Consider the following 15,910-nt stretch of genomic DNA (forward strand, 5'->3'; position numbering starts at 1 on the left):
GGTATCAGAGCCACCTTTTTCTGGCATAAAAATTACTCCATTTTCCTACTGATGAACATTGTTCATTTGTCCATCTCCTTCAAGAAGACCTTTTGTTTTTTTAGCTCTCTTGACGATCTAGTGCAGCAAACCTCTAAAGGAAGCTCTGGCGACCCTGGTTATTTTTTCCAACCATCAGAAACCTCCACATGCGCCGCCACACGCCACCACCCTGTCTGGCTTCCGACGCCACCTGCATCTACACGAAGACGTGTGACTCCATCTCCGGCGACTTTTTCTAGCCAAAATTTCCAAATCATCTTATCTCCTTGTTGCGATCCTACCCTAATTTTCTCACATTTTCCTGATCACTATGGCAGATGAAGAAATTATTAACAGTGTCCAAAATATTGTTCTCCCAATACAACCTAAATTCTATGATCCAAATCTCTCTGGGAGTTTAACTATCACTAGTGAAAAACTCATTGCGTCCCAAAATTATCAAGATTGGGCATCAGCTGTGCAACTATGGTTTATGGGTCAAGGAGTGGTTGATCACCTCACTACCACAGCAGAAGAAATTCAGCATGAAAGGAATATTGGGAGAGAGAGTTGATGCCCAACTATGCAGTTTATTATGGCAGTCCCTTGCTCTTGATTTAATCCTCATGTTTAGACCTTTCAAAACCATTTTTTTCCAGCGTGGAAATAAGCTCAGTCTCTCTATACGAATGACATCTCTCGCTTTTACTTCATTGTAAGTGAGATATTAAATATCAAGAAGTCAGAAATGTCCACGGAAAAATTTCTGGGGAAAATCCATGGACTCATGGCTGAATTCAATAAACTCATGCCTATTTGGAGGATCACCTGAAAAGAAACTTACCCCACGCAACAAGTTCTTTTTCATTCTTACACTTGCCAAGCTTGAACCAGAATTTGAGCAAGTCAAAATAGTATAATCGGTGATGGAGTTGTTCCAAGCACCAAGGAAATATTCAAAAGACTTTTTAAAGTCTCATCTATTTATAAAGAAAATACATCATCATCAACCCTTATTGATCATTATGCTCTTACTACTCAAAGTCATCATGGTCACAATAGAGGAAGAGGTGGAGGACAAAATTCTACTCGTTTTTGTGATTTGTGTAACAAACAATGGCACACTCACGAATTGAAGCTTGCTGGAAACTTCATGGAAAACCAACTATGGTTAACATAGTTCAATATGGGGATTGAAATACTGAGGACTCAAATACAAAAGCTGTCTCAAAGGCTGTATGCAGAATTCTTGGAATTAAAGGCTGCCAAGACAATCATTTCTCCGGACATCTCTTATATTGCTCTTGCTTCACAATCAAACTCAGTTTGGGTCTTAGACTTTGGAGTCACTGTATCTGGTAATCCCTCCATTTTCTCCCAAATTGATTTCTCAGATTCTCTCCCATCTAATACCTTTGGTGATAGATCAAAGGGAAAAGCTAAAGGAATTGGAAAAGTCACTATCCATTCCTTCTCTTTAGACCATGTTCTTTACATTCCGGTTGCCCTTTCAACTTGATTTCAATCCATCGGCTTACTCATTCTCGTAATTACTTGGTTACCTTTTCTTCTGATTTTGTGGTTATTCAAGACCTACAGACGAGGGAGACGATTGGTACGGGGCATGAATCACGATGACTCTACCATATTCTATGTTCCACCAATACCAACACAGCTTCCATGGCTACTCTTTCACCCCTCCTCAACCATTGTCGTTTAGGGCACCCAAACATCAATAAATTAAGACAACTTGTTCCTAGTTTGTCTAATTTAAAAGAAATAGAATGTGAGTCATGTCAACTTGGGAAGAACTCGAGGTCCTCATATCCTAGTAGAGTGAATAAGAGGGCTAATACACCATTTTCTTTAGTTCACTCCGATGTCTGGGGACCATGTTGTGTTCCAACCACCTTGGGGTTCTTATATTTTGTTGTCTTCATTGATGATTTTTCTCGGTTTAGTTGGGTCTTCCAATGAAAAATTGTTTAGAACTTTTTGATGTGTTCCAAAAATTCTATAATTAAATCAAAAATCAATTTGGAGTTTCTCTCAAAGTCCTACGCAGTGATAATGCCAGAGAATATTTTTCAGACTCTTTCAGTTCTTTCTTTTCCTCACATGGAATACTTCATGAATCTTCATGTGCTAGAACCCCTCAACAAAATGGTGTTGCTGAACGGAAATTTTGTCATCTTGTTGACACAACCCGCACTTTGCTCATTCACCATAATGTTCCTAAGAAGTTTTTGGGGGGACGCTATACTTCATTCTTGTTATCTCATAAATCGAATACCTTCTTCTGTCTTGCAAGGGAAAATTCTTGTTAATCTTTTACTCCCACAGGAACCTCTCTACAAGCTTCCATTACGGGTTTTTTGGTGTACCTGCTTCCTCCATGATTCCTCACCAGGACGAGACAAACTTGATGCCAAGGTAATAAAATGTGTGTTCATTGGGTACTTTCGCCTCCAGAAAGGCTTTAGGTGTTATTGTCTTTAAACACACTATTTCTATACCTCCTTTGATGTCACATTTTTGGAAACTACCCCCTTTTTCCTTTCCACTCTAGTTGAAGAATCTAACTTCTTAGGAAAACCACTTGAAGCCATAGAAATTCTCCATGTCCCTACTTTCACAGAGCTTGTGTCTCCCAATGTTCTTGAAACAACTACACTAGCGTTGTCCACTTACACGGTCCAAAATACCACAACAAGCTCTCCCATTGCCAGTTGAGTAGGTAAGAGATCCACTTGAAATCCTTATCCTATTTATAACTTCTTTACACAAAAACGATTGTCTTCGTCATGTTGTGCTTTCATTACCAGTTTATCTACTGTGTCTATTCCAAAAAGTGTCAAAGAAGCATTAACTCATCCAGGATGGAAGCAAGCAATGATTGATGAAATGGAAGCACTACACTCATCTGGAACTTAGGAGTTAGTTCCTTTGCCTCCTGGAAAAATTGTGGTTGGTTGTAGATGAGTGTATAATGTGAAGGTTGGCCCAAATGGACAAGTTGATAGGCTTAAAACCCGACTAGTGGCTAAAGGGTACACACATGTTTTTGGCATTAACTACACAGACACCTTTTCACCGGTTGCTAAGATTACATCCATTCGTCTCTTCCTCTCAATGGTAGCCAATCGTCACTAGCGGGACCTTGTATCAGTTGGATATAAAAAATGCCTTCTTACACGGGGACTTGAAAGAAAAAGTATATATGGAGCAGCCCCTTGCTTTGTGGCTAGGACTGGAACTAAATTTTTTTGTCGCCTCAAACGCTTTCTCTAAACCTGGCAAATATCGACACGACCCGTTAACACGACATGAAACCGGACACGAAAATAACGGGTTAGTGTTTAGCCTTAACGTGTCCCGGGTCGTTAACGGGTTGACCCGTTAAGGACCCGTTATGTTTCGTGTCTTAACGGGTCAACCCGTTAAACCTATTAAGAACCCGTTTAACCCGTTAATATTATCGTGTTAACCCATTAACACGAACCCGTTTACCCAACCTGTTTATAACCCGCTAAGAACCATCGTCATGAATGAGATTACAAAAGATATTATGAACATGACTAAAGATGAATTTACTACATTAGGCCAAAATCCTACACACCAATTATTGATGTTCAATAATTTGAAATATGAATTTTTATTGTGTTCAATTTTATTCTAAAAATTAGTATGGACTCCTTTAATTATGATTTTTGGATGTTATTTTATCATTTTATGAATGTTATGAATTGAATATTTTTAAATTTCTTTAATAGATTGAACTGTAGGTTTTATTTCTCTTTTATAGAACTTAACTTTAAATTTTAGTTTTTTAAAGATATTAATAGAAATAGCGGGTTTAAAAGGGTTTCGTGTCATATCGTGTCGACACGACTTGAAACCTGTTAACAAAACGTGTCTATCGTGTCAACCCGTTTAACCCGTTAACAAATCGTGTTCGTGTTCGTGTTAAAAATTTGAACCCGTTAATCATAATGTGTCGTGTCCGTGTTTAGCCTTATCGTGTTCGTGTCGTTATCATGTCGACCTGTTAACAGACCCGTATACACGAATTGTCAGGTCTAGCTTTCTCTATAGACTGAAGCAATCTCCACGTGCATGGTTTGGACGATTTAGTGATGTGATCGAACAATTTGGCATGATTCAAAGCAAAGCTGATCACTTTGTCTTTTATAGACATCTATTTGGAAAAAAGCATATATTTAGTGGTTTATGTTGATGACATTGTGATCACAGGGATGATATGGAAGGAATAAACGAACTGAAGAAACATCTGTTTCAACATTTTAAGACAAAAGATCTTGGAAAATTAAAGTATTTCCTTGCTTTTGAAGTTGCTCAATCCAAACAAGGTATCTACATGTCATAACGGAAATATGCTTTGCATATTCTTGAAGAAACAAGTATGACAAATAGCAAGTCAGTTAAAACACCCATGGATCCGAATGTCAAACTTCTTCCAGGACAGGGGGAGCCTCAATCCGATCCAAGCAGATATTGAAGATTTGTTGGCAAGCTATTATATTTGACTATCACTCGTCCGGATATTTCCTTTGTTGTGAGTGTTGTTAGTTAGTTTCTACAAGAGCCATTTCAAAGTCATTGGGATGCAGCTATCAAAATTTTAAGATATTTGAAAAGATCTCCAGGTACAGGTTTACTCTACAGTGATCACGGGCATACAGAAATTGTTGGTTACACGGATGCAGATTGGGCAGGATGTCATTGGGATAGGAGATCAACATATGTATACTGTATTATGTTTGAAGGTAATCTGATTTCCTGGAAAAGCAAGAAACAAGATGTGGTTGCACGATCAAGCGCAGAAGCATAATACAGAGCAATGACACTAGGAAATTATGAACAAATTTGGGTGAAGAAACTCCTCACAGAACTCAATTTTTGCAATTTCAATCCTATGAAATTAATTTGTAATAATCAGGCAACTTTACACATTACATCCAATCCTATCTATCATGATTCATGATAGGACCAAACATATTGAGGTTGATTGCCACTTTATACGAGAGAAGGTTGCATCTGGAGACACTGTCATCACATTTGTTGGGTCAAATGATCAACTTGTTGATATCCTCACTAAATCTCTTTGTGGACCTAGGATTGATTTCATTTGTAGCAAGCTAGGAGCATTTGATTTGTATGGTCCAGGAGGAGGAGTGTTGGAAATATCTTCTAGAGCAGCCTCTCCTTAGCCTCATTAAGGCAGTATCTCCCTAAGGAGAGGAGTAGTTGTCTTGGATAGATTGTTCCATTTATTATGTCTCTTTCATTTATTGTGTCTCTTCCCTATGCTCTTTCTTTAGCCTATATATTGTGTTATAATATGATGTTCCATGTAAGAATGTAAGAAATAGAAAATATTTTCAATTCCTCAAGTCTTTCAACATGTATTAATAGAGGGAAAATTACTAAGCTACCGTTACAAATGACTCAATAAAGTAAACTCATCAAAGTCGATGACCCAATTAAACACAAACAAAAAGACGTTTATGACTAATGACTAAATTGGGTATTAACTCTCACGGGATATAATGTTTCTCCAGCCCAATTCTATAAATAAAATGGACATGAAATGTTTCTTTTCAAACAATAAGTGGCAAACTTGCAACTAAATTGATTAATTGTTTTCATTAATACCGGGAACTCTAACTTGAGATAAACACAATATAAAGAGCAATTGTCATGGTAGCCCTAATAATATCCATAAGTATTTCTAGATCTTGGTAGAGTGTTGATGAATTGAATCACAGCATTGGCAGTGTTTGAACCTGCTAGAGGTCCAAAGAAATCAATTGTATTGTTTCCTGTTTGTGCTCCAGCTAGATCTTGGCAGAGTGTTGATGAATTGAATCACAGCATTGGCAGTGTTTGTAGCTGCTAGAGGTCCAAACAAATCAATTGTGTTGTTGCCTGTTTGTGCTCCAGCTAGGTCTGATAATCCACGAATGGCAATTACTGGGAATCCATTGGACAAGCTTGTCTTCAAGAGGGAAAAAAAAGTTGTGTTAACATTATATACTCCGTATATGAAGATTATGGTAACATGCATGGTATTTAGACAAGAAATTAAAGCGATAAGAGTTAAATACATGTCCGAACTTTATATGAGAAATCAATTAATCTCTCTAACTTTTAAAAGTTACAATTAAAAACATCAACACGTCATTTTAGCGCATCAAACCCCAAAAACCAGTTAGTGACCTGTGATAGCAGGTCGTTAGGGTTCGGGTGATGTTCCGGCTACCGGCTACCTTCAGGACAACTGACGAATGGTCCCCGGTCTGGGGACTAGTGATAGTCTTTTCCACTGGAGACGACGACCAGCAACCGTTCATTGGTCATCGGTAGTCGATTTTTTTCCACTGAGGTAGCCATATCATCGTCAAAATCCAAACGACCTGCTAAAACTGGTCACTAACCGATTTTTGAGTTTCGATGCACTAAAATAACATATTGATATGCTTAATTGCAACTTTTAGAAGTTGACTTCTGGTATAAAGTTTAGGGATGTTTTGACCCTTTTTTTTTTTTTTTCGGAATTAAATAATATGAATTAAGAAGTAGCAAAGAGGAGCTTACCATCACAACAGCTTCACTTTCCATGTCAAGTGAGGTAACCTCAAAGGACTGGAAGAGGAACTCTCTGTATGCTGCATTGTCAAGGAAAAGGTTGGCAGTTGAACCCTTGAGACCTACAACTAGTTTAGGCTTTTGTGGGAGGCACAAGCTTGAATTTAGACATTGCTCCAATTCCATCCCCTACAACATTATTGAAAAAAGAAATGTTAAAATCCATGCATGAATGAGATTACATTATCTATATTATAAGTCTCACTGAAACAGTTTTATACAAGACTCACTCAATACATAATACTATAGATGAGGTATTTGGTTGGGAATCATGCACGGACCGACTTGAATAATGGTGACTGAATTATGGATTGTGAATTTGTGATTGTTGGTGGGGATATATATTAACCTAGATGCAATAGTATGATCCAAACAAATTATGAAAAAAAAAAAAAAAAAAACCTGATAAACATGAACAAAAGCTAAAGAAACAAAAAATATCACTATAGAATATAAAAATAATATGTATCATCCTCATTTCACTACTCAACTTGTGCTAACTAAGTTTTCAAAATTGATATCCCATAACTAAAAAATAATCAAGTTAAACTATTAACTTTTTTTTTTTTGAAGCACAAACTATTAACTTATTGACCACAAAGTTATAAGTTTGACTCCTAGTGGGAGCAACTTATTAGCCTTCTTGGTTTGACTGATTTAACTTTTTGTGGCTCTTTGTCGACTAGAGTCAAAAGACCGGATTTACCCAATACATACACACTCTCTTATAATAGTTGTGTGTTCCTCTCATCCATATTCAAAATTGTTGTAAATGAAAATGTTCTTACCTCCAAGCTAGAAGCTAAGTTAAGCCAGTCCTTGGTTACATTAAACCAGAAAACTCTGTCAGGATCAGTTGGGTCTCCTGAAGTTGAATAGAATTGCTCAGTGCTATATCCAAGGTGCCCTAACTCATTGTCTCCCCCTTTTGGTACATTATAGTTCTTGAAGTCCATTTGAGTAACATCATTGGTTGGAACTGTCCCATTGGGTTTCTGTCCACATAACAAATACAAAATTCATGCAAAGTCCATCACGAACAAAAAAAAAAAGTGCAATACAATTATATTTGGTGCTTGAAATAGGTTGATGTTAGAAATATAAGAAATTTTAAGGTGTTGATTGACATCGGCAAATTATTCCGTGGATCCAGGTTCACCTTGCAAGGTGGAATCCGGTTTAAATGTTCACGATTTATATACTAATAAATGTTCAAAATATGTATATTACGAACACACAATGTTAACATATATGTAATTGATTACCTTGTTTTGTATTCACAAGTTACTTTTAAATATTACAATCACATAATATTAACAGATTAGGATTTGATGACCATGTATTGTATTCACAAATTCCCTTCTACGATTGTTATGTGTTTTGACTTAGAAACACAATTTATATTCTAGAAGTTCACATCTAATATTAAAAATACACAATTTATACGTCATTTAGGACCGTAAGGTAGACTCTGGTCCATGGTATAACGTAACAACTCATTGACATCAATGTCGATTGTATACTTAATATAGTCATGTATTGTATTATTTTACTTAATAATATTGGTAATAATTTTTAGTGATACTCAGGACAAAAATGTATTATATTTGAATTATTAGAAACTATTACCAATAATACCCAATACAATATATGATTGATTCAATACAATATATGATTGATTCACGTAGTAACGGAGTTAGAAATTTTTGTCATAGATTCGAAAAGCAATGAATGTCATTATTAATCAAAATAATTAGAATACAATATAACAAATAATAATGAATAATCTAGCATCATATTTTATTTTATTTTTTCTGGCAACCTAAATAAAAAATATGTAATGGAAATATCTGTTAGATATTTGTTACTAACAGATATGTGATGTAAATTAATTATGTAATATATTTTCTAATAAATAATTTTTGAGTTTAGAATCAAGAAATTTATATTTGAAAACTAAATAAGTATTAAAAAAATATAAAATCTCTAATAAACTAATTAACTCCCAACCTTTAATATTGACCTTTAAATAAGTATATACGCTATATATGCCAAACACCTTGTGCACAGATGACATGTAGTGACCTTTCCCATATGGGATGTCGAGATCAGTATTTACAAATTGGATCTCCAAAAATTTAACATTATCATACCAATATTACTTTGCATCAATATTGTAGAGTACCAATCATCACTTCAAAGAACATCTCGGTAATTAAATTATGAAAAAATTTCATGAACCTAAATTTACTTCCAAAATTACAACAAAATTGAATTAAATCCTAGGGATGACTATAAAATCCATATAAATAGAAATAAATAGCATAACTTAAAGAAAACAAATTGAAACATGTAATTTAAAAGAAAATTAAAGATATACAAAAAAAAAAAAAAAATAAAATAGGAGAAGGGTGAGGGTAGTAGGAAGGGTGGAAGTTAGCCAACTCCGGATCGGACCCCCCTCTCTCTTCCCCACTAGTATAGTGTACAATTACGCCATATAACTATGAGTGACTGTATTGTGACATCATTTTATGAATTATTATTCGTGAGATGGGTTGGGTCAATATTAAAATATAATACTTATACTGAAAAATGTAATATTTGTTACTCATAAGGGAAAATGTAATACTTTTGAGGAAAAAATTAAATGTAATATTTTTAAATCAAAATAAGGTATTACATTTCTTCAAAAGTATTACACTCTTTCTTATAAGTAATAAGCAGTTTATCCTGATTAACATTTTTCAGTATAAGTATTACATTTTTTTATCTTGATCCAACCCGTCTTATTGACAAGGATTTGTGATATGGCCTTACGCACATTTTTACATATAACTATATAAGTTGTTGATATAGTTATAAGATATAGTTATAATGCCATAAAAATGCTATTAATGTGAAAGATTACCATCCAATCCCATAGACCAGTGTTGGCAAATTGTTTGGGTATCACAACATCTCCAATGGACATGGAACTGTTGGCATTTCCAGCTATGCCAAAATGAATGATTCCACTCAACTGAAAGTAATCCAACATTAGTTGTGTGGTAGCCGCTGCGTTCACCTAAAAATGAGAAATATATAAGAAACGGGGTTTTAAAAACCACAAAAATCATGTCAATAATCTTGTGATCAAGTAGTATCAAGTGATTCAAATGAGAGGTTATGTGTACTGAAGCGTGGTATATATGACCATATACTACAAGATGATTTGATTTTACTCTATGTTTTTTTTTTTTTTCTTTTGAACTCTTGAAATACATACCAGCCCAACACCGCATCTCACGTAGATAACTTTCTTTCCCATCACTGTTCCAATTCTAAAACGTCTACCTACAAAATCAAATCAAAGTGTTGGTTTTGATCTGATTGAGATATCAGTCACAATACGGAATTTACTTAATATACAAAATGTTAAATAAGTCTTCAAATTTTATACGAAAAAACAATTAAGTGCTGGAGCTTTAAAAAAAATTGTAATTAAACACTTCAACTTATTATTATTATTATTATTGGAAGAAAACACTTCAACTTATTAAGATTGTTCATCTAAGTCTGACATGTTTACTTATAACCTATTGATTACCAATAAAATTATAAATGATAATCACTATTGACTATCGCCATTGACCGTTGTTGATAATCACCCGTCACCAAAGAAGGCTACCAACTGGTCGCCGTCATTCATGCACCGAATCAGTTATTATAGGTTATCAACAAAGGCGATTGGTGGCCAGTGACGGCCAAAACTCTAATGACTAGTTATTATAGGTCAATAACGGGCTATTGTGTTTAGATACACAAAAAATGATAGATTGAAGTGTTTAATTATAATTTTTTTATCATAAATCTAATTATTTGTATAAGAATTATTTGTATAAAGTTGAAAGACTTATTTGACATTTTTTAAAATTATATTGTGATGTTAGTCCAGCTTCTTAAAATGTAGAATTATAACATTGCACAATGCTCGATATCAAATCTCTAATTATAAAATGCAAGATACATCATATAAAAAAAATTATTCGATAGATGACAAGTATAGAAACGACAAAAAGATATGTCATGTTTGATAAATGACTGTTAGCTCATAGCTGTTAGTTGTTAGCAGATTGAGTTAATTAGATAGTATAACTAGTTGATAATATTAGCATATTGTAGAAAAGGTGTTTGGTAAATTAGCTGTAGCTTATAGCTATTTGGTATATTATCTTTTATAAAAAAAATTAATTGAAAAAGTTGTTTTGAGTAGCTTTTTGAGTTTTAGTACAAAAAGCTAATTAACCAAATACTTATATTGATTTTTAAACCAAGTCAAACAACTAATAGTGGTCAAATAAGTCAAAATTGACCTATAGGCTAACTATTTTACCAAACAGGGCATAAGGCCCTGTTTGGTAAATGGCTATTAGCTAATGGCTATTAGCTAATAGCTGTTAGCTGTTAGCTGATTGGGGTTAATTAGGTGGTATAACGAGTTGATAACATTAGCATATTGTAGAATGTGTTTGGTAAATTAGCTGTTAGTTGGTAGTTGTTTGGTATAATTTCTTTTCTCAAAAAGCTTATTGAAAACGTTGTTTTGAGCAGTTTTTTGAATTTTAAAATTTTAGAGTTACAAAAAGTTAAATAATCAAACAATTATATTAATTTTTAATCAAGTCAAACAATTAATAGTGGTCAAATAAGTCAAAATTGACTGATAAGTTAACTATTTTACCAAACAAGGTCTAAGTTAGTCATTTGGTAATGCGCAGTTGAAAAGTGAACCTTTTATAGTGGTCCTGTTTAGTAACATTTTTTTTTGTTTTTTTTTTTTTGAATGTTACTGGCCCTATTACATTGTAGTATCTGTTCATATACTTTCTCAACCTACTGAAACACAAAGAACCAAACCAATAACGCCTCCACTGAGGCTTGAACTCGTAACCTTTCAAATGGAAGTCCAACCAGGGTACCATTAGACCACATAGTCTTGGTGGTCCTGTTTAGTAACATAGTTAGCTTATTAATTAAATTTGGTTTATTTGATCACTATTAATTGTTTGACTTGGTTAAACAACCAATATGAGTGTTTGATTAATTAGTTTTTTTGTAATAACTTATTGTTCCAAAACGATAAAATTAAAAAAATTACTCAAAACAGTTTTTTCGAACAACTTTTTGATAAAGTTATTTTGCATATAATTAGCTATCAGCTAACATTTAATTTACTTATAAACACATTTCTACAATCAACTAATGTTATCAACTAGTTAAACTCAGTAACCCAATCAGCTAACAATTATTTACCAAACACCCCCAATATATGACAAACATTTTTTTTTTTCAAAAAACACACACAAAACAAAAACAAAATTTGATGAAGATAATAGTTTTTTCACCAACTTTCGTTTTCCTTTTAGAAAGCTAGAACACATAGTCACACAACATGAAATACATAGAATATTAGAATCAGTAAGAAAAAAACTGCAAAAAACGGTATTATCAACATTAGAACACTCAAAAAGTCAAAATGGTGTAGCCAGAAATATTTCTAAAGGGTATTATGAAAATTTTCACTAGACATATGACCAAAATGATTACATTTATTTTTAAAAAACAAATTGAAACAAAAAAAATTTACTCCTTCCCATTTTGCATGTCCAGTTTACTATTCTCTGATTGTTACTTTGCTTATTTTCTTTAATGTTTTTTAATTATTTTTAAATTCAATTTTTTATCTAATAGTATTTTGAATGTAGTTTTTAAATATATAAATTTAATATACTAATATTAACTTAATATTATGAAAAATTGAATTTAAAATAACTTCAGTCAAACCTCATTAACCAAATCAGATACACTAAATGGGAAGGTAAGAATATAACTTATTTAATAAATCAATCAAAAAATGTCATGTCAGTAATAAATAAAAGAGTTAATAACAGTTGAGGTCCTCCGAGCATAGTGATATCGTCATATTTAGTCATAAATTTTCAATTTAACCATATGTGGTCTTTCAACTTTCAAGTTACATTACTCATGGTCTTTCAACTTTCAAGTTAACCACTCATGATCTATCAACTTTCAAATTTTTAATTACTTGAACTAACAGAAGGACCAAGACTGGTTAAATTTGAAAGTTAAAGGACCTGGTGGTTAAATGTTTAGAACTAAACGTGGTGGTGCTACTATACTCAGAGAATTCCAGTTGGTATTAACTCTAAATAAAAATAAAAATAAAAATAATATTACATTATTACTCTATTTATCCCTATCTTTTCATGGAGATTAGGTGTGACTAAAAAAAGTAGGTGGAGCCAAAGTAAAAGAAAGAATTTAAGTGAACATACAACTAACCTGATAAATCTACAAAGGGGTGTTGTGGGTGAGGTTGGAAGGCACCAGTGGCAAAGAAGGCATTCTCCTCAGGAGGATAAACAGTGACAAGACCAATATAAGGGCCTTTCTGATTCATCTTCCTTATCACACTCAAACTTCTCAACCTCTGCCCTGGAAATGGAACCACCTGCACAACAAACAACATCAAACCCAACATCCTTAAAACCAGTGATGCCCTGCTTCCCTGCACCTGTTTTGCACCCATTTTTATTTGCTTAATTTTCTCTCCCTCCAATCTCCAACAACCTAAGCTCGATCTCAAGAAATGATGGTCTGTGTTGTTCAAGTGTCTGTTCGGAGCTGGCAGATTTATGGGAGCAAAAAGTGTAATTATTGATGGAATTTTTTATGATGAATTATATTCATATATATATATACCCAGCATGTGAAACATGAGACTAATATAATGTCTGCTTAGCTATTGTTTATTTGCAGAAGATTTCCTAAATCCTTCTCCATCTCCCCTAAATGACCTGTTTGGTTTGGTAGGTTGTAGTTGAAAACTACAGCTTAATTTTTATTTTTTATTTTTTGAAAACTACAGCTTAATTTATTCAAAGCATAACTCCATTATTTGATTAAATTTTGTAATTTCACCTATCAACTAGCTCAGTTCTCGCGTGATATTTGCACGGTACCATGGACGGAGCTAGTCTCGGGGCAGCTGGCCTCACTCCCCCCACCCCACCACTTTATATATATATGTATGTATATATATATATACATATATAGCATTAAATGTTATATAAAATTTATATTTATGTTAGATATATTATTTGTTTGAGTTGCTTAGTTGGTTGAACTCTAAACTTAATTTTAATAAATAGTATATGGTCATGGGTTCAAAACTCAATAACAACACTTGTTTATTTTATGTCTTTCATTCCTTTCCAAGATAAATTAAATGTTTTTTAGTCTACTTTTATGAATTATTTAATTAATGTGGTACACAAGTTTATATTATACTTCATATAAATTTATTCGAATTAATTTACTAGTTGATCTACTTCATTAGTCTACTTCATTGTATTCAAATTAATTTAGAAAAACTTAAAGTTGATCTAACTAAAAAAAATTAAAATTTAAAAGTATTTATGAATATAGTGTTATTCAAAAATTTTTATCTAATGGATTATGTTTCATATTTTGTCATAAATATTTTCACATTTTCACCCCACACAAGTATATTTTTGGCTCCGACTCTAACTATCATGTAATCTATAAAACATTCTATTGTAATTTATAAAGTATTTTGTATTTTAACCTTATTATGCCGATTTGATATTTTGTAATTGACATTTCTATCGCCATTTAAATTTCGCCCCCACTCAATTAATTTTCTGGCTCCGTCCCTGCACGGTACTACTTTGTGATTGTATGTATATGAGTATATAGAATAGATAAGTAAAAGGGAGATGAAGAACACAATGTATAGAACACAATTTCATAAGACTATCTTTTCATTAAGCCTTCACCCTCAATTTATAGGGACCATTACAATCTTTCACATACTCATCATAATTCATGTAATAAGTAAAGGCTAAGGAAATGTCTCAAGTTTAATGGCCATAATAATAACATATTTATAACACTCCCCCTTGGCCATTAAATAACTATACTCATGCCTCGTTAAAAACCTCGCTAGAAAACTCAGTGGAAAAAATCTAGACGAGGAAAAGAGTACACGAAGTATGTCAAACCATGTGTTGCACCGGTTGCCTCATTAAAAACTTTAGCCTAAGAAAACCCAGTGGGGAAAAACTTAGCTAAGGAAAAGAGTACAACCATAAGCCTTCCGGGCATAATCTTCAAGATTTCAAGGGTCTTCAGGACTATCCACTCAAGTGCACCAACATCGGTTGTCTCATTAAAAACCTTAGCCTAAGAAAACCCTGTAGGGAAAAACTTAGCTAAGGAAAAAGAGTACAACCATATGCTTTCGGAGCATAATCTTCAGGATTTCAAAAGCCTTCTATATTGTCCATTCTAGTGCAGTTAGGGGTTGTCGCACCCCCTGAAGATAACAATCTTCTAAGTCCACGCATCCCAATTTTATGAACATATTACTCAAAGGTGGATGTAGGCAGAAATTTAGTGAGCATATCTACAAGAGGATTTGCTTCGACTGTCTTGAGTTGTTTCAGAGGATTTTGCAGACGCCGACGCAGCAGATGCCGACGCAGTCGCAGAAGCTTTCGGATCTGGAGTTGCTTCTCCCGTCGATGTGGTCTCGAGTTCATCTGTAGCAGGTGTAGTTGGAGTTGCCGCAGCAGGAATTGCATCGTTGGTGAGTACATAATCAACTTCGTGTGTCTCGAAGTGCACCAGCATCTTCACTGCCCACCTGCGGTAATTGATACCGTTCAGTGGTTCAATTTTTGTAAGTTCAGCAGCGGGCTTGGATAGGAGGGACGACATTTTCATGATTAAGCTTTTAACTGTTGGATATTTAGAAAAATGTCGTAGAGATGTGTGGATACTACGTTTTTTATAGGCTGTATAGAATTATAGGAATATTCTGTGACGTGTACAGGACACTGCCTTAAAAGCTTAATGCCGGAGACTGTGCGGTCTTTTTCCGGACGCTTTCGACTGGCTAACACAGAAGAGCTCACGTATTCTTTGCACTTTAGAGATACGTAGCAACTGAGCGTTTAAGCTTATTTTTCCAGTGTAATTCGAGAGGTCTGGGAAGACAGGTATTTATAGTAGTGAGAATACCTGACTTCCCAGTATCAGCCACAATCAACCGAAAAAATAGACGGAAAAACGCAAAGAGAGGAACGCTAATCGCGTTCGTAATCGCCCACTAACGCGCACAAATCTCTCTGAC

General features: G+C 34.0%; 1 protein-coding gene across 2 annotated transcripts; it reads right to left on the minus strand.

Moving 5' to 3' along the window:
• Positions 1 to 5,556: 5,556 nt before the first annotated feature.
• On the minus strand, positions 5,557 to 13,466 carry LOC109176859 (bark storage protein A-like). Of its 2 annotated transcripts, XM_019326255.1 has the most exons (7): positions 13,036 to 13,466; positions 9,959 to 10,026; positions 9,602 to 9,757; positions 7,479 to 7,685; positions 6,640 to 6,819; positions 5,886 to 6,040; positions 5,557 to 5,779 (listed from the first exon to the last, which is right to left on the minus strand). In XM_019326255.1, the coding sequence occupies exons 1-7, from the start codon at positions 13,280 to 13,282 to the stop codon at positions 5,752 to 5,754; spliced, it is 1,041 nt and encodes a 346-aa protein (XP_019181800.1). In that variant the 5' UTR covers positions 13,283 to 13,466; the 3' UTR covers positions 5,557 to 5,751. The 2 variants fall into 2 exon arrangements, with proteins under 2 accessions (XP_019181800.1, XP_019181799.1); XM_019326254.1 differs by having other exon boundaries at positions 5,557 to 6,040.
• Between the last annotated feature and the right edge of the window lie 2,444 nt (positions 13,467 to 15,910).

This window comes from Ipomoea nil, unplaced genomic scaffold (genome assembly GCF_001879475.1).
Source record: "Ipomoea nil cultivar Tokyo-kokei standard unplaced genomic scaffold, Asagao_1.1 scaffold0761, whole genome shotgun sequence".
Taxonomy (NCBI): domain Eukaryota; kingdom Viridiplantae; phylum Streptophyta; class Magnoliopsida; order Solanales; family Convolvulaceae; genus Ipomoea; species Ipomoea nil.